At 38.4% G+C, this 18469-nt stretch overlaps 1 protein-coding gene across 4 annotated transcripts in view; it reads right to left on the bottom strand.

The window, feature by feature from the left end:
• The window catches only part of GRM1 (glutamate metabotropic receptor 1), a 424047-nt gene extending 406004 nt beyond the window's left edge, over window positions 1-18043 (bottom strand). For 2 of the 4 annotated variants that reach the window (XM_017503249.2, XM_017503247.2), the window contains exons 1-2: window positions 17896-18043; window positions 15475-16496 (exon numbers count right to left, since the gene is read on the bottom strand). In XM_017503249.2, the coding sequence (XP_017358738.1) occupies window positions 15475-16174 (700 nt within the window). In that variant the 5' untranslated portion in view covers window positions 16175-16496; window positions 17896-18043. Of the gene's footprint in view, window positions 1-15474; window positions 16500-17506; window positions 17859-17895 lie in introns of those variants that run through there. The other 2 variants (XM_017503248.2, XM_037729495.1) reach the window with 2 other exon arrangements.
• Between the last annotated feature and the right edge of the window lie 426 nt (window positions 18044-18469).

Here is an 18469-nt window from a genome sequence, read left to right as displayed (position 1 = left end):
ATGTTGACCAGAATAGTCTCAATCTCCTGACCACATGATCTGCTCTCCTAGGCCTCCCAAAGTGCTGGCATTACAGGCATGAGCCACCACGGCCAGCCCATCTGTGAGTTTTAATTGCCAGTAAATGTAATGTAAAAGGGGTAAAAGGGAAGAGTGATAATACATAGAGCCTACCCACAAAACATGTAATTAGATTTTTTTTTTTTTGGCTGTATTTCACTTTGATGAGAAAAAAGTAAATCAAAAGAAAAATAATGTAAAACAAATTTAGTAAAAGCCAAAAACTTCTAAGGTTTTTGGTTCTTGGAAGTTAAATAAATAATCCATTATCTTCTTTCAGTTACATTTATAGTACTAGGCACTAAAAATTGATGTGAAGCCCTGTAAGCTTTTACATCATCAAACCCCTTACTAGCGCAGAAAAGGCGTTTGAAACAAAAGCATTCCATACTTAATTCAATTGAACAAATTTGTACTGAGTGTCTACAGTGTCCAAATCCCTGCTCTAATTGCTGAAAAGATATCAGTGAACAAAACAAAACTAGGCTCTTATTTTCCAGCAGTTTTTATTTCACCAGGGCAGACACTTTTTGGGCACAAGGTATTCTAGGGGGAGAAAGCACTCATGTAATCAGAAATTTGATTAACTACAATGCTACATTCACTAAGTATTCAGATGAGCTAATGCATATTTTTTAAATCATTGAAGGTAAGAAATGAATAGATAAACATCTTTAGTATAATTTTCTAAATTTTCACATTTTAAAATCCATTTTCTGCCTATGTGAGAATCATGTAATGTTGCCCTTAGACATATAAATGACTGTGAAGGAAATAATTTTTAGATGTATGGGAAAGCATCTACAATGCACTGTTATAGGAAGTACATTATGAGAAGGGGCTTCCAGAGGTTCTATCCATTTTGTGGTCCAGAAATTAGCAGCCTCAATACCACCTGAGAGCCTATAGAGACACAGACGCTCAGGCCCACCCCAGACCTATTAAGTCAGAATCCATAATTGAAGTTTCCCAGGTGATCTGTATGAACACTAAGGTTTGAGAAGACTCCTTGACTGCATTCCTCTGTATCTAGAAGAGCCTAAAATAACCTAGTGAAAGGGAGAACATAAGCACTTCAAAAAATTACTCACTCGATACTTTTTCATTTTTAAGAGGCAATTTCTTTACAAGTAAGGTTTTACTTTTAAAATGGCCCATCAAAGATATTTTATACTGAACTTACCTTTAGCATGTACTGACGTAGACCAAAATTGAATTTCCTTTTTCATGGTTTCAAATTTGGTACTTTTAGCCAAAAAGTAATTCATTCCTCAGTGTATCAACTTATAGCACCTACCCCTATTCTCTGTGATTGAATCACCATATTTTTTTTTTTTTTTTTTTAAGACAGAGTCTTGCTCTGTTGCCTAGGCTGGAGTGCAATGGTGTGGTCTCAGCTCACTGCAACCTCTGCCTCCTGGGTTCAGGCGATTATCCTGGCTCAGCCTCCCAAGTAGCTGGGATTACCAGTACAAGCCACCATGCCCAGCTTTGAATCACCATCTTATTAACAGGTTTAAGAGACATAGGGTGTCTTTTGGTTTCTAATCCTATATCAAGCTCAGTTTCCCAAGTTAAATTGTGTTGCCCTTAGGGCAAAGGATAATGAAGTAGAAGACAGCATCATAAGTACTGAACTTACCTAGAACATTCAACAAAATTGGCTCCAGACTACAAGTAATTATTGCCTGGAAAGCACATGAGAGCACCAGGAGAAGTTAGAAGATGGGTAACAAGCAAGCTTCCTCTCCATTTGTCACTGAGCAGTCACTTTAGAAACAGATTCACCTTGCTCAGATTTTATTTTATTTTAAAGATGAGAAAAGAGGAAAACAGATTGTTATACTGTAAATCCATAGAGGCACCCATGTCGATGTTGAACATGGAAGAAAGAGAAAATGTTTCAGCCATACATACGCCCTGTCAAAAGGGACAAATCATTCAGACAGCCTCATCACAGGCCCCAGAATGCAGTAAGAAGGAGAGGGCAGGAATGAGTGAGCATCTGAGCCAAGAAAGGAATTTCAATTAATCTGAAAAAACATGATTCTCCTCTGTTATATGATCAACGCTCCAGGATTTTTCTGTACGCACTAGATCTCCAATCTTTGGCATATTAAACTATGAGTGTAAGATACCTCCCATTTCCACAATTTAAAAAAAAAAACTTTCCACCTGTCATTACCATCTGCTTCATAGCATACAGAAATTTCAGTAGCGATATACAGGTATTGATCGACTTACGACCTATGCAACTTACGACCATTTGACTTTACAACCACAATCGCTAGCCACGACTGCTCCGCATCTGGCAGCGCAAACATTGCCCAGCCGGGCGTACGACAGTGCGGACCAGCGTCCGGCAGCACTACCATCTCCGCGTGCATATAGCCTACTCAACTTACTACCAAATCGTGTTACCACCCGTCTGTCAGAACCAATCGTGGTCGTAAGTCGAGCACTAGCTGTATACCTACGGCAGGGGGGAAGGGGGGATCACTTCCCTTTACATATATATTAAAACATGTAACTTACAAAAGGCAATTCTTCAGGAAGAGTAAACAAAGTCAGGCATGTAATATCCTGACTGTGTAATATTCTGGAAATCTAATTTTTTTTTTGAGTCAAGATCTCACTCTATTGGCCAGGCTGAAATATAATGGAATGCATCATAGCTCACTGCAACTTCAAACTCTTGGGCTCAAGTAATCCTCTTTCCTCAGCCTCCACCTACAGGTGCCTCCTACAGATGCATGCCACCATGCCCAGTTATTTTTTATTTTTTTAGAGATGGGGTCTTAATATATTGCCCAGGCTGGCCTCAAATTCCTGGCCTCAAGCCTCCCACTTTAGCTTCCCAAAGCATTGCTATTATATGCATGAGCCACTGTGGGTGGCCTCTGAAAACCTACTTTTTGCAGAGAGGTTGGTAATAATCTTTCAGATGACACTTTTAAATATCAGTTCTCTCATCTGGCCCTTTGACAGGATCTGGATCTTGGCTCTGATATCTGATAGGCACCTGGTAGCCTATCTAACAAATTAAAGAAAGATTCTGGTGTTTTGGACATTGGGCCAGTAGTTGGTCCAGTTAATGAAATGATATGAAAGCTGAGACTTGTGGCTTGTATCTAGGGGCTGCACAATAGTGAAGAGAATGTCAAAACAGTATGAACTAACACTACTAGAATATGTGGTTTCTGATCTCAGTTGGGGTCTCTAAAAATATGCTCTATTTGTATTTGACCTGTTTCTTCTCTCTTTCCATTTCCTTCATTGAATAATTGAGAAAATAAAGGCTACCAAACGTTATTTTCAAATATTCTCTTCTTCTCTTTCCGAAACGTCACTACATCACCACGCAGAGGAAAAGTTTCTGTTCAAGAGTAGCCCTACCACAGCTTACTCTTGGCTCCTCAGCAACCTTGCTTGATCAATTATCTTCAAACTTTCCTTTTCTACTCAATCTTTTTCATCAGCCTTTAAAACTACTTATTCTTTCCCATCCTAGAGAATTATTTTACTTAGAAGTGCATCTTTATGTAGCTACCATTGTATCTCTCATCTCTCTTTCTCGGGAGCAAGGATGTGTATTAGCAGCCTCCACTTTCTCCTGCCTTCTGCCCTTCCAATTGATTTAGAAATTGGGACACTACTGGAAAGATAGAAGCTAGGAGAAAGTGGAGTCTACTTGCTATGGTATGAACATCCTCCAAAATTCATGTGTTGCAATTTTATCCCTGTTGTGATGGTATTAGGAGATAGGAATGAGCTAGCTCAAGCTTCTTATGCCCTTTTGTTCCTTCCACCATGAGGATACAGAGTTCATCTCCTCTGGAGGATGCAGCGAAAAGGCACCATCTTGGAAGCAGACAGCAGCCCTCGCCAGACACCAAACTTTCTGGTTCCTCTATCTTGCACTTGCCAGTTTCTCCAGAACTGTGAGAAAATAAATTTATATTATTTATGAGCTACTCAGTCTATGGTTATGACATTACAAAAATGGTGGAGTAGAAGAAAGCTGGCTTCAAGCTCCTTCACAGAAAACCAAAATCAACTATCTAGTGCCAAGATTATCACAACCAATAACCTACAATTTAAAGCTGAGGCTGTGAAGATCCTTGAAGCCATAGAGAAGCAAAAAATTGTGAGCAGAAGACAAAGGAGATACCCAGTCAGAGAGGAGGTTTAGCCAGCACCACATTGTAGGAGGCACATTCATGAGTCTTCTGGGCATACACTCCTAGCTGGCTGCCAAAACAGCTGGGCCATTCTCTTTGAGACCCCTCCCGCCAATCCAGAATGGGCAATGCTCCCAGCTTGTGTGAGAGCTATGGCAAACCTGGACCTAGGGCACCATCTAGTGTTAAAATAAAGGCAGCTGTCTAGGGCTAAGGGGACTCAACAGGCAACCAGTATAGAACCTCTAAACACACATCACTAGACAGACCAAACCAACCCAGGTAATCAAGACTGGGATAAATAACTAACCTTTCAATGAGAAGACACAAATATGCATTCAAAAAAAAACACTAGCAAACAGGGAGCCATAACCTTCCCAAATGGATAAAGCAAGGAGCCAGTGGCTGACTCCAACAAGATGGCAGTATGTGAGCCCTCAGGTCAATAATTCAAAAATAAGAATTCTAAAGAAACTCAGTGAACTCCAAGATAACACCTAAAAGCAGTGTATAAATTTATCAGATAAATTTCACAAAGAGATTGAAATAATTTATTTAAAAGTTAAACAGAAATTTTGGAAGTGAGAAATACTTTAGTTGAACCAAATAAAAATGCATTCGAGGGTTAAAGCAGCAGAATTCATGAAGCAGAGGAAAGAATTAATGAGCTTGAAGACAGGTTATTTCATTTAGAGGAGAAAAAATGAAAAGGAATAAAGAATGCTCTGAGATCCAAAAAATAGCCTCAAAAAGGCAAATTTAAGAGTCATTGGCCTTCAAGAGGGAGTTGAGAAAGGGCAAGTGGTAAAAAGATCACATGAAGTAATAATAGAAGAAAACTTTTCAACCCTACAGAAAGATATAAATATCTAGGTACAAGAAGAGTAAAGAACACCAAACATATTTCACTCAAATAAAACTATCCCAAGGGATATAATAACAAAACTTTCAAAGGTTGATAATCCCAAAAATAGCAAGAGAAAGGAAAACAACATATATGAGCTCCAATTTGTCTGGCAACAGACTTCTTAGTGGAAACCACAGGCCAGGAGGGAGTGGAATGACAAAGCACTGAAGAAAAGAAATTGTCAACTGAGAATAGTATACCCAGTAAAGCTAACTTTCAAACACAAAGGAAAGGTAAACACTTTCCCAGACAAACAAACCTGAGGGAATTCATCACCACCAGACCTTGCTTACAAGAAATGCTAAAGGGAGTTCTTCAATCTGAAAGGAAAGGACACTGACATGCAGTAACAACATTATCTGAGGGTATAAAATTCACAGGTAAAAGTAGGTATAAAAATTCAGAAAACTCTAATGCTGTTGTTGTGGCATATAAATTACACAGTCTCACATATTTTGTTATAGCAGCACCAATGAACTAAGACACTACTGAACAGAACACTGTTTCTATAGCTCCTCGTCTTTTGTCCATCAGCTTTCTTTGTCACTGTTCTATTCTTGAAACTGTCTCCTCCCCTGGCTTTCATAACATGACATTCTTCCTCTCTCTTTTTCTACTTTTTCCCTTTTCTGTAGACTCTCATTTTCACATGTCTCAAAATATTGCCCTTGACTATCTCTTTGTGTTTATTATCTTACCCCCTTGACAATCCCATCCACTCTCATGGTTTTAACCATAGCTATTTGCTGACAAATTTCAAACATAACCCTCTTTCCAGCTCGTTGGCCTGTGGGATCCCTTGGCTTTATTGTTCCATGGATATCACAAACTCAAACAGTCTAAAACTAATTTTTCCCATCCTGTGATTCCTCTTTATTCCCTATTTATTTCTACAAAATAGAAACCTGGGACTTACTTTAGATTCCTCTTTGTCCTTGATAACCTCCCTGCTACATAGAAAGTCAAATTCATTCTCTCCTCTCCTTTTCCATTGACACTTTCTTTAGTAAAACTCTAATCATCTGCTGACTAAATTGATAAATAAATTAAACTGGACTTTCCTTCACCATCTCCCTCAACCATCAGTGGCCCTCATACTTGTCTCCTAATTTCAAATTTGACTCATTTTCTTAATCTGTCTTCTCCAAAGCTTTCCAGATGCCCTTTCCAAAATATAATCTGATCACAATTTCTTCCTGCAGAAAATTCTTCATTGGCTCACCATTTTTCCAAAAGAGTCTAAATTTCTTGGCTTGATAAGTTTGTCCCATCATGACCTAGGTTCTTTCTCTCTTTTCAGTTTGATACTCACACACTCATTTTCCCATTCCCATCTATACTTTAGAATTAATGATATTCTTAGAGGTCCCTGAGCATACTTTGCTTTCTATGTCAATGGTTTTACTGATATTTACTCCTTTGTTTCCTCAGATGCAGTGGACTTCAAATGTCACCTTTTCTGGGAAGCTTCTATGAGCTTTCCCTCACTTCTTCCCTGGACCAGATGAAGCTAATCACAGTTCTCTCTGTTTCTCTGCTTCATGCCTACTCCTATGGTTGCACTTAGCAAACTGAATAGTAATCACTGTGTGGTGAACTTCCTAAAAGGAGGATTATAATTCTACTATCTCTACTCTTCAATGACTATAACATTAGTCAGCCCAAAGAATTTGCTCATAAAACATAAAAATTGAGATAGGAATCTGAGCATGACTTCTTCTCTGCCAATAGAGTAGTGCCTGTTAACCAAAACCTGAAAATAATAAATAGTATATATATATTTATCCAAAGAGGGGGATATTTAATTTCTTTATTATAGGCTGTTTCCACTATTTCAATATCCCCATATAACCTTTTAAAATCTTTCATAAAGTTTTTTTCTCTTGAACATACTATCAGCAATTTGTTTATCTTTCTTTGTTCTACCTTTTATAACAAATTATAAAACATGTTAGAGCACCACAGAGAACAGACAAAACTGCCCCTGATTATTTAACAATAGCTGTGGATTATGCTGTCTAATCAAAAGATTTGCACTGAAGGTCACATGCTGTGAGTGCAATTGTTACAGAGGGAGAGAATGAGAAGATGAATATGTGCCACTCAGTGTTAGTAAATCAGCATTTTCCCTCTTTATTTTCACGCTTCCACTCCAGACCTTCCGTGTATTTACACAGGCTCATCTAAGCTACAGGCATTTTCCTAATTAAGGTTAAAATAGCATGACAATAATAATCATATCTTACACCTATTACATCTACCTAGCCCTATATGGAGCACTGTCACATCTCATCTGCATAATAAATTTAGGGGACTGTTTTCTGTATATTTCACCCTGATGCCTCTCTAAGCATACCTAATTCTATGAATCCCCGGGGTAAGTCCTATTCTAGATCTCTGGAATTCAACTCTAGCCATCCTTCTCTAATTTTCTCAACCTTATCCACTCCACACCACTTCTAGTTACTTATGGTAGAGATATCTGACCATGTGTCGTCTCCCATTGTTAACCATAACCCTCACACAAAAGGAATGCTTTCTTCTTTCATTTTAACAAAGTGTTCCATTCTGGTCTTATTTTACATTTCTGCTCTGAAGGGGCTGGAGAAAAAAAAATGTCTAATTTATAATCTCCTGAATTAGAGCTTCGTGTGGAGTAGTCACTCTACGTTGTAAGTTTATTTTCTCTGTGAAAGGAGCCATATTATAAGATGATAACAAGCACAAGTGTGGAGGCAGAGTTGCTCACATGCAGAAGAGGAATCAGATCAGCTGAGAAAAATGGCTTTATTCAGACCTTCCAGAGAAATGTGGACAGCATGTGAGATGGGAGCAAAATACATTGAAGAAAAGAAGAGGTTTCTATTTTTCAGTGACTTTCTGATGTTTAAAAATTTATAGAGAAAATAGTTATTGGCAAGGCCTGGGTGCCAGATTGTGGTCAGGGTGAGTAAGCTGCTAAAGAGAAGGCAAGGAACACAGAGTTGAGATCAATGAACTTTGAGGATAGGAATTGATGGGACACACACATGAATGTTGGAGCCATCCGAAACTAAGGCAAGAGTTGATACTAAAAGGAAAACTACCAGCAGAGAGAATGAGTTTTCAGAAGAGGAGGCTCCTAGAAGCTGCTAAATGACAGCAGCAAAGCAGGAAAGATGCAGTTGAGCTAAATGGTATGGACCGCACATGAGAGGAGTTCATGAGGTTTCAGAAGCAAAGAAAGAAAGAAAACTTTGGTTTAAGAAAGTATCTAAAACAAAGCTAAATTAGTTCTAGCTTTGCTACTGATAAATTTTATGATCTTAAACAAGTAATTTTATTTTTCTGGGCTTTTATTTTCTCATTTGTAACAAGAAAGTCTCCTAAAATCATGGTAGATGCTACACCTTTATCTTAACCACCAATGTCATTTTCATCTTATGTTACTAGGTTTAGGGTCGAAAATCTGTATTTGATTAATTAGCTTCTTGGATTTGCTTAATATTCATCAGCTGAAAATATGTAATCTCTTGGTGGCAGTTTAAGAAAATAACAGAAATATATTTATGGGTACTGTCTCCTTGTTCTCTGAAATGTTGCTGTGAAGAATATAACATGGTAGTGATTTTAATTCCCATTTTACAAAGGAAATTGAGATGTGCATGCATACAGTATTTCCCAGAGTGTTTTATGCATTTTTCAAAACAGTAATTAAACATTTTCTTTATAAATCATGAGCCTGTAACTGTATATATTTTGATGTCTCTTCCAACAAATACGGGACCCTTGAGGAAAACAATATTAATAATAATAGTAGTAATAAGTTATTATCATTGTGATTTTTATTATTTTTATTTATGTTACTAGCACCAAGAAAAATATGTGATGCCTAATAGTCACAGGTGTTTATTTATAAATGTCTTTATTAGAAGGCAAATAAGTTACTAGGTAATCAAAGAAGTTTTGCCTCCCAAAATCCTGTGCTTCAACTACCAATTAAGGTTTTTGCCTGGATATTTAGATAATTGTCTTGAATTTTCAATTTGTTGGCTATAAAATGAGTAAAATAGATAATCCTAAAATTGATAAATGGAAATTTCTGAGAGCCAATGCTCTTTCATAAAAACATTAATGCTCTATTTGGTACTACAATGCCGTAAGTTTAAGAGAGTAAAGCTTCCTGCAAGACTGGAGACAATTAAAATTATAATTTTTCATGTAAGTTAAGATTTTAAATATTGTAGATATTCATAGAGAACAATTAAACAGGAAAAAGAAGCAAATATTTCTACATAAATTTAGAATCTAATGATAACTCTTTGTTGCATAAGACAGTGACATTTTGACAAGGCTTTATGTCTTGTCTTCACTCTGGTTTTCAACTACAGCTTCTCTGAAAATTGACAACCTTCTCCTACTGACATGCTGCTTCCAACATATATCAGAACAGCATGTGCCATGAGTTTTTTTAGTGGTTGTAGGTGTTCCCCAAACTATTCTGTTCTAGATGTGGTTTTCCAGCCCTCTGGCTTCTTACAAAAGGGTATGCTGAAACAGAACTTTTGATAAGTCTCTTTATGATGCCATCACTCTAGTCACTGCATAGTTAAGTAACTGAAAATCCACAAAGCCGTCATTGTACATTAGCTCCCTATATCATAAAGGGAAAAATTTTAATACTAGGAGAAGGGTGACTACTGCCAAGCCACAAGGTAGAAACAAAATAGAAGCTGCTGCCATCAATGAAGGATAGCTTCTTATAAAATTTGCCACAAGCAAGATAAATGTAGACACAGGGTGACTGTGTGGCAAAGGAATCTAAAAGAGTACAAGCTCACTCAAAATAACAAAAATGTCATTTTTTTCCATCTTTGAATTTCACTTTAATCCTATGCACATAAAAGCTGTTTGCTAAATACTGATTAATAACTTTAAAATGGGTTTAATAAATCCATTCAAGATAGAAAAGAAAAAAAAAAGATAAAAATTTTTAAGCATGGCTATTTGCAGCCACTTTGAGTAGTAACCAATGGCCTTATATTTTTTAACAGGTTCCAAGAGTACCACCATATCCCAGCACAAGGTAACAATTTATGTTCATGATAACTTGATATATTCAAGGAAAGTGTCTGTTACATTGAGCACCCTCTTTAAAAGAAGTTAGGGAACTTTACAGTAGTGTTTGCAAAGATCACTTCATAAAATGTTTTAAATGTAAAAACTGGTGTTTAAGGAGACCAACTCTCGAGTATAAAGTAGACAGCTAGAGAATCAAGGTTATGAGCAAACAAGTTTTTACTTGAATATGAACATTTTTAAAAAAACAATTACAAATAAAGTATCTTGTAACAATCTCTGGCTTTTCATTTGTCCACTCACACACTCTTGCCAATGCTCTCTTGGCCAAAGTTCACATGTCTAACTGTGCTTAGATGTATCTTTCTTGAGACCAAAACTCTTTGGCACATGCTTCAAGATTCTCCATTACTTGTCCTTCATGTCCATAAAGACTGACATAATCACAGAATATTAGGACCTGCTTCTGCCATTGTTATTAGTTCTTAGCCCAGACTCTTTCTGCCAGCTAACCAAATCTGCTTTGTTTCCCATCAGGAGAGCACTTTCAATATTGCCTCTAACTTTTACAAATGCTTTATTTCCAAACAAAACTAACCAAAATTCCCTTTTCTCCAGGTTTTCTCTAGATAATTGTACCACTAATATTTTTTTCATTTCCCTGCAATTGAATAAGCTCTTATTTCTAAATGTCTATACTGTCATTGCTTTCACTTAACTTTACATATATTGAAACTGCACTCCCCTTAAAGTAAAAACTACTTAGTAACTGAAATTAAGTCTTCAAAATTGTTATATAACAGGCTAAGTGACCACCAGAATTAGCCAGGTAGTTTGCTCATGAAAGGATTTGAGACCTTACTCTTGATCCTATCTTATTTAGATTTTAACATATATAATTAAATCCTGGAGACACAAAGCTGGAATGCTAAGATAAGTTAAATAATCAAAATCCCAGAGCTTACTGATATAAGAAAGGCAGATTGAAGCTAATAATTTTACATTTAAAGGGAAAAAAATTCAAGTTCTGCTCTTGGATCTAATGGTAACAGTAACAAAATTAGTAACTGTTCAAGCATAAAAGGAAGGAGACATGGCTTAATAGCAGAACTTTTTAAAAAAACATCTTGGGATGTTAATTGATCTAGGATCTACTCTAATCAGCTATGATGGTAAGGGAAGTAAAAAATGAAATACGTGGGTGAAGGAACTGGAGAGTATACTATAAAAGAGAGATTATTCATTAATGATAAGTGTCATATGGAAGAGAAGTTCCAATGTTTTGGATGACTCCTAGTCCTCAATGGAGGATTGGTGGAAACTCCAGGAAATCTGTTTTAGGTTATTATATAAAAGAACCGACTAAAAGTCAGGTGAAATTCTGTTCTCAATTTAACTCCTATATACTCCTACTCTAATTAGAAACACTAATCACAATTAGAAAGCTTTGAGCGTGGGCAAGCATGTAATAGTGATGCTCTAAGCATCTTTTATTAGCTGGCCTGAATAACTTTTCAAGACATTCCTATTTCTTATTATGTGATAAAATAGAGCAATGTATTAAGATAATTTTCTTTGAAATAGTTTGCAATCAAGACAAGAAAGGCATAGAGAAAGTTACTGGTACATAGAAAGGAATTTGATATTTAGTAGATATAAAATTATTACAGGTAATTGCATTAAAAAGTAACAGTTAACTTATGTATTTATGACTTAGGAGTATTTTCTTCTGATGTTGTTAGACTTTTTAATTGCTTCATATCAAATGAAAATGAGTACTTAAAAAGAAAAAAAAATCAGATTTTGGAAAGAAGCTCAAAAAGACCAATTTTATATAAAATGTAAGCAAATGCCGGGAAAAAAAAATTGCCCCACAATGAAAATCTAACAGTAAAGTTTACCTTAAAGTTGATATTTTCATAAGGGAAGCAGCATCACTAAACTCATTATTATATCAATACTTATCTAAGTATCTGAGACAAAATACTGAAAGAAAGGCTTAAAACAAAAAAATAAAAGTAATGAATGAAAATTTATCCACTCAAAAAAACTTGTAGCTACAAGCTCAAAGAACATTTTTATTGGACTTGTTCAATGCTTTGAATTTTACTAACTAGAGTTAGTTTTAAGTACTGTTTTCAAAAATTGTTTGAAATGATAAATTTGTTTCTTGATGGGGAATCTGCATTTTATCAGAAGAACAAGTATCCTTGGCTGAGATATTCTCATCAGCAGTAGGCTATTTATGTACCATATACTTAGCATACTTAAAGACTCACATTCCAGGTAAGCAGCTTGCTCCAAAGTGCATTCAAATTGTATTTGTGGATAAGCCTCCATTACTCCAATATCCTGCCTCCCCCTTGACAGATCCATCTTAACATTTCCCTCCAGAGACAATCATGAACAATTTCTGGAGAGTCTGTTGCATTGCAGGTAACTTTATGTCTACTGATTTTCTTTTATTTTATGTAAATTGATAATTGGTATGTATCGACTGTGTAAGATTGGAAATAATGTAAAAGAATATTTTTAAAATCATAACTGGTTAAAATATAAAACAAAAGTGAAAATATCTCCAAGTTTAGCTTCAATAGAAAAACAACTGTAGCATTCAAAAACAATATGATTTCAAGGTAATCACAATTAACTATAGAAATGAAGGTACACCAGTCCAGTCACTTAGTGTTTTTGGTATTAACTGCACTTGGTTAACTTCTAATACAAGAAACGATGATAATGAATTGACTAGGGAATGTCTGATTTGGAAAGGAGAGGTAAAGGTCATGGGAGGCCCCAGAATTTCTAAGCCCTAAGTTGCCAATATCCAGACAAACTGGCTTTCTTGCTGACTAGTGCTCAGATGACAAAGACGACACTGGTATGCAGTCTTTGCTGCTATTTGACAGGGAACTGTCATCAGTAGGCGACCCCATCAGTCTGAAAGCAGGAAAATTACTAAATGATCCAAGAAAGTGCCTGTAGGCCAGTACACAATGGGTCCATGAGAAGCAGGAGGGCAAAGCCTCAGGAAAAATAAATCTTCAGTTGGAGTTTACACAAAATTTCTTTGCAGATAGAAAGAAATAAATGCAGTTTAGTTTTCACAGATGTTACATCTAATAAGAGAAGTGACTAATTCCCTTTGAGAAGAAACAAGGTATAATATATGAATGGCAAGGCGAATGGTACAATCACTTGGTAATAAAATAAACACCACATATTACTATGATGCTGCTCTGTGAACACAATGTAGTCTGGAACCAATTACTATACTAGTATGGAGACATTGTCTTTGCCATACAACACCAATCATAAGGCAGAAAGGAAACACAGTAATCCAAACTAAGACATGAGCAAAATTAGTGAAAACAAGTTCAATTAATTTTCCAAAAACATAATTCTAGTTCTCAGAAAGCAACCCACTATTAGCTACCTCTTACCAAATAAAATAATCTTATAATAAAATATGGAAAATAAAGCTAGTGTATAAAAATGATAAAGTATTACTTTTTCCAGAAGAAAGAATTAATACTTCTAATGTCAATAATCAATTATCTAGCTCAAATGGGGGAAATTTTATTAAATATTTAAATAAATCACATTCAATCTAGATTTTGCCATTCTCTTTGCCATCACCTCTGGATCTATCCAATGATGATATTTAACACATTTTAACTTGCTCTTTCAGGATGTTTCATTTAAGCAAGCACTAAAGGAAAGTATGTTAAACATTAACATGTAGTAAAGTCAAATATTAGAATATAAGGAATTAATATCTGAACTTAAGGGTGTCTTTAAAAAGTAATGAATTTTTGTTCAAAAAAATGTATGCATTTTGTGATTAAAAATCAAACTTCAGAATCATAAGTAAGTTGTTATAAAGTTACAATATCACAGCATATAATTTTTTCCAAAAGCAAAAACTGAAATTATGAAGTGTAATTCTGTAAGATTTATGTTTGTTCTGAATATTTTGTTCTGTTTATAAAGTATCTGTTTTCATTAATGACAACCATATAATCACTTCACTATGGATACTGCCAATTTCGATAATCAGACCTCACACCAGTAACTAAATATTTTGGAAACATTAAAGGAACATAGAGCCATGTCTATGCCTTCTTAAAAATCATTTTACTTGGAGAAATATGAATGCAGAAATACCATCAAGATTGTCTTCTTATGCTAGCTTATACATGTGAATGTCCTAGATGTTAATGTATAACCAGGGCCTCAGTATTTTCCATAAACCTACCGGGGAAGTTAAGAGTAGCTGAGCTCAGAAATCCACTTTTATTAAAAAATGTATATAATCTAAGGTTAAAAAAAAGTATAGAAAATATTTATATTTAAAATTTTTTGAGAATCCACATCCATAAATCTCTGGAAAAATCAATGCTTTTAGCCTTAGGTAAATCTATTTCATTTTAGAAAGACATAAACTTGATATCTGCTATCCATTCATTAGTATTTTACTGGTCTAACTTTAATTCTAATATGTCAATTCATTGTGTTAGAAGAAAAAGACTAGAAACCAAAACTCAAATCCAAGTGGTCATCAGTGTTATTTCTCGTAAAAGAAGGTAATTATTGGGGGAATAAGGGAATCTGGACCATTTTAGCATATAAAGTAAGAAGATAAATGATTTAAATTATTTAGTTTTTCTTTGTAACTAAGGTACTTCAGAAGTAAAAATGTAAGTTTCTGACATACTGAGGGAGATGACTTCATTAATACTACATTCACAGGAAAGTTATGGATATGTAAGAAGGGGTACAAGAGGTTAAAGAAACACCTTCAACTGTTTCAAGAAAGATGAAGCTTTGAAGTTCAATTTGTGGAATAGTAACTTCTTTTTGCCAATCACTCACACTGAATTAACTCATTACACCTAGAAAGTCATAACCAGTCACTGAAGAGCAATATAACACCTTGAACAAATAAGCCTTCCAAACACAAACTCAAAATATGAGGGCAAAAGTATCCAAGTCAAATCTATTGCTGGACACTTTGCCTGGAAAGTTTGATATCCTTTTAGCTCCTACTATCCTCAGATATGCCGCAGGGTACAATTTTCCTACACTATAATTATAATTGTAAGGAAATGAGGATAAAAGGCAATGCCTGGGTGAGCAGAACTGAGAAGGGTAAATTCTGTCCCCCACAGTGCTAGAAATAAACAGGAACAATACTATGATCCCAGGAGCACATCATGCAATGCCCTGGTTTTCTCAGTACCTTTCTTTCCCAAATATAATGCCTACCTTCCGTGTGGACTGCAGAGACATAGGTCCAATTGTAACGTTTGACTATGTCAAGCATGGCCCTTGCCTGCAAAGTGTCAGAAGGGACAACCCTCAAGAAGTATTTGTACAAAGTTTTGTCACTCAGGTCGATGCTTGTGGCTGAGTAAGCGATCTGGGGGATGTCAAAGAGCTGAAGCAGGTTCTGCACTTGAATGGCTACGGAGCTGGAGCCGGGACCGATCACTCCTGCAATAGGCTTCTTAGTCCTGCCTGGGGGGAGGGACTGGCCGTCAGGCAGGCACCGGTTGAGACCATCCTTCTCATCTCGAATGGAAATCAGAGAGTCCCTAATGAATTCAATGCTCTGTTCTAGAGCCACGGAAGAGTGCCAGCAGGAGTCCCGGATCTCACTGCCCAGAGTGATGTTGGGCAGGAGGACTGGGTCCGCGTTTATCTTATCCAAGGTGTGAAACATGGCCTCCACTCTCTGGATGCCATACTGCTCCCTGATTTCCCCACACTTCCTCTCGGGTACCTTCTCTGCTGGAGGCTGGTGGTGGACTGAGAAGAGGGCTCCAATGATGACATCTCCGTCCATTCGGGCCACCGAGCGCTGAGACGACGCTCCCGCCAGCAACACTTTCCTGCCGGGGCTTCTGGAGAGAAGGGACACTTCCAAAAGGATCGCTGGCAAAAAAACCAAGAGGAGCCGGACCATGGTGGTGAGGACGCGGTCCACAGCCCGCCAACCGCCTTCCCAAGCAGGTCCCGCTGCAGGCTCCCGGCGCGCTCCCCGCAGACGCCCAGCGCAGCCTCTCCTGGCGTGCTGCCCCTCGGCAACAGTGCTGGTCCAGGGCCTTTGCCTCCTCCACCACCGCCTCCTTCCCCTTCGCCTCCTCCTCTGAGTCCTCCGCAACCGCCTCTACGAGCTGGAGGCGTCTGTAGGGGAATTCGAATCCCCCGTTCTTCACCAGTGCATCAAGCAAGGTAAATTGATCAAGAGTACAGTGGAAGTCGTGTTGGCGGCGGCGAGCTGGCTGCTGCTAACAAAAGACAGAGAAAAATCAAAGCCATGTCATCAGAGGACCTGTGTTAAAACTCTGAGGTCCGTGATGTTAACAGTTGCCTTGCCCGTTTCATTTCGGCACATCCTGACTTCGGCTGCATGAACAGCTTGGAACGCAGCTGTAGTCACTGAGGAAGGCGGAGTGTCCTGCCTGCTGTGTCCTCAGGGGTCCGGGCGGCGGAAAGCCCTGCCAACCTGCTGGCTCCCCGAGCCTTAAGTCTCTTCCTGGTCCCCTAAAACCTATCATGCTTTCTAATTTGGAGGGCAGTGGGGAAGGTGAGCAGAGAGGAGGGGAGGAGCTGGGTCCTTCAACCCAAGAGAACTTTCCTGACTGGAAAAGATCAACTTTTTCCAAGAAGAAAATTTGGAAACTCAATGTAAAGGTGGAAGCTCAACTTTAAAATAAATGCAAACAAGGAATGCACCTTTTAACTTTAATTTTGAAGGATTAAGGAAACCCTGACATACGATCAGCTGTAAATATAAATTTGCCAGCTTGAAGAAAATCCATATTAGTTACTAAGGCAACGCCTGGTAAAGTCTCGTATGGAGGAGTTTGTTATGTTTCCCCCCCTAAGATGTCAGGCTTGCTGTGTATGTTCAAGAAGAAGGGGTGCAGATAAGGTAACTTATTTCCCACAGTGGGTGGACGAGTTAGAGGTGGTCCTGCACTCGCCTAAATCGGGACCTTTGGGGTTTGCATAGTTGCTAGAAAGGGAACGGAGGGGAGCTTCTCGGTTGCTCTCGCCGCTGCAGCCGGAGCCGTGACGCCTTCAGGACCCTGGACAGTGCTCGGTCCAGCCAGACCTTCCCTGGCAGGGCCTGCAAGGGACGCTTTGACCACCAGTGAGTTGCAATTCCCTGAAACCCTTTGCTCTCCTCTGCGTTCTTTACACACACACACACACACACACACACACACACACACACACACACACCCCTCCACTCGAGTCCCCACCGCCCCTCCGCCCTCATTCTCGTTACCTTGCATGGCTTCTGCAGGTATATATCAAACCCTCCCGCTTGGGGACAGAGGCGCCAATTCTCAGCTGCCTGCGGGGCTGAAGTTGGCTCCCTCTCCCGTTCCTCCCCTGCTTCCTTTCTCAAGGTGAGAGTCGACGAAAAGGGGGCAATGGGAGCGGGCGTGGAGAGCACCGAAGGTGAGGCAGAAAAAGGAGAAAGACGACTCAGGCACCCATGGGTCCCGACGCCTCCCGAGGATACAGGACGAAAAGAAATATATGAGAGAATGCTCCTGGGACCCGGAGGAAAATCTGATAGACTGGAACTTTGTCTGCCGTTGTGGGTGGGTTTCACCCGAGGAAGTGTCCGCTCACCTGAGTCTGTTTGGAGAACATGGACTTAAGACGTACCTGAGTACCTCAGTCGGGGCAGACAGCGCTATGGTCCCGGGGCCAGAGGACTGTGGCCACGCTCGGCTTGCAGGCGCCTCAGCTCTAATCCAGTCGGTGCAAGGATGCGATCTGGGCTGTACACTAGTGCCCTCTTTCTTCAGCACTATTTTACCGCAAGGGAAAAAGAGGGGGAGGGAGGGATAGGAAAAAAAAAAAACAGGTCACCCAAGGCTTGTCTATTACCTCATGCATAAAAATCAGTCGCTTGATAGAGGGAGGAGGCAAGACAAGCTAGGGAGAATTTGGAATATTAATTCCTTTACTACATGAGCGGTCTTAAAGAAGCTGCCAGTTATGTGAATAATCAGATGATCTGGCCAAAGAAGTGGAGAACTGCATAAGCTGCTTTGGGGTAGATATCTTTGTATATATCTCAGGGACTCAAATATATTTTCTCTCTATGCAAATAAAGTCCCTACAGAGAAAAAACAAAGTGTAAGTACATGTATAGACATCTAGAGAAAGGCTCTATTAGTAGATTGCAAGGGAAATCAGAAAGTGGCTGTATGGGGTGGGAAAAGGGAAAGGACAG

Source organism: Cebus imitator, unplaced genomic scaffold, assembly GCF_001604975.1.
Source record: "Cebus imitator isolate Cc_AM_T3 unplaced genomic scaffold, Cebus_imitator-1.0 Scaffold307, whole genome shotgun sequence".
Lineage (NCBI taxonomy): Eukaryota > Metazoa > Chordata > Mammalia > Primates > Cebidae > Cebus > Cebus imitator.
The sequence above is the reverse complement of the archived record's forward strand: the minus strand, read 5'-3'. Positions and strand labels throughout refer to the sequence as shown.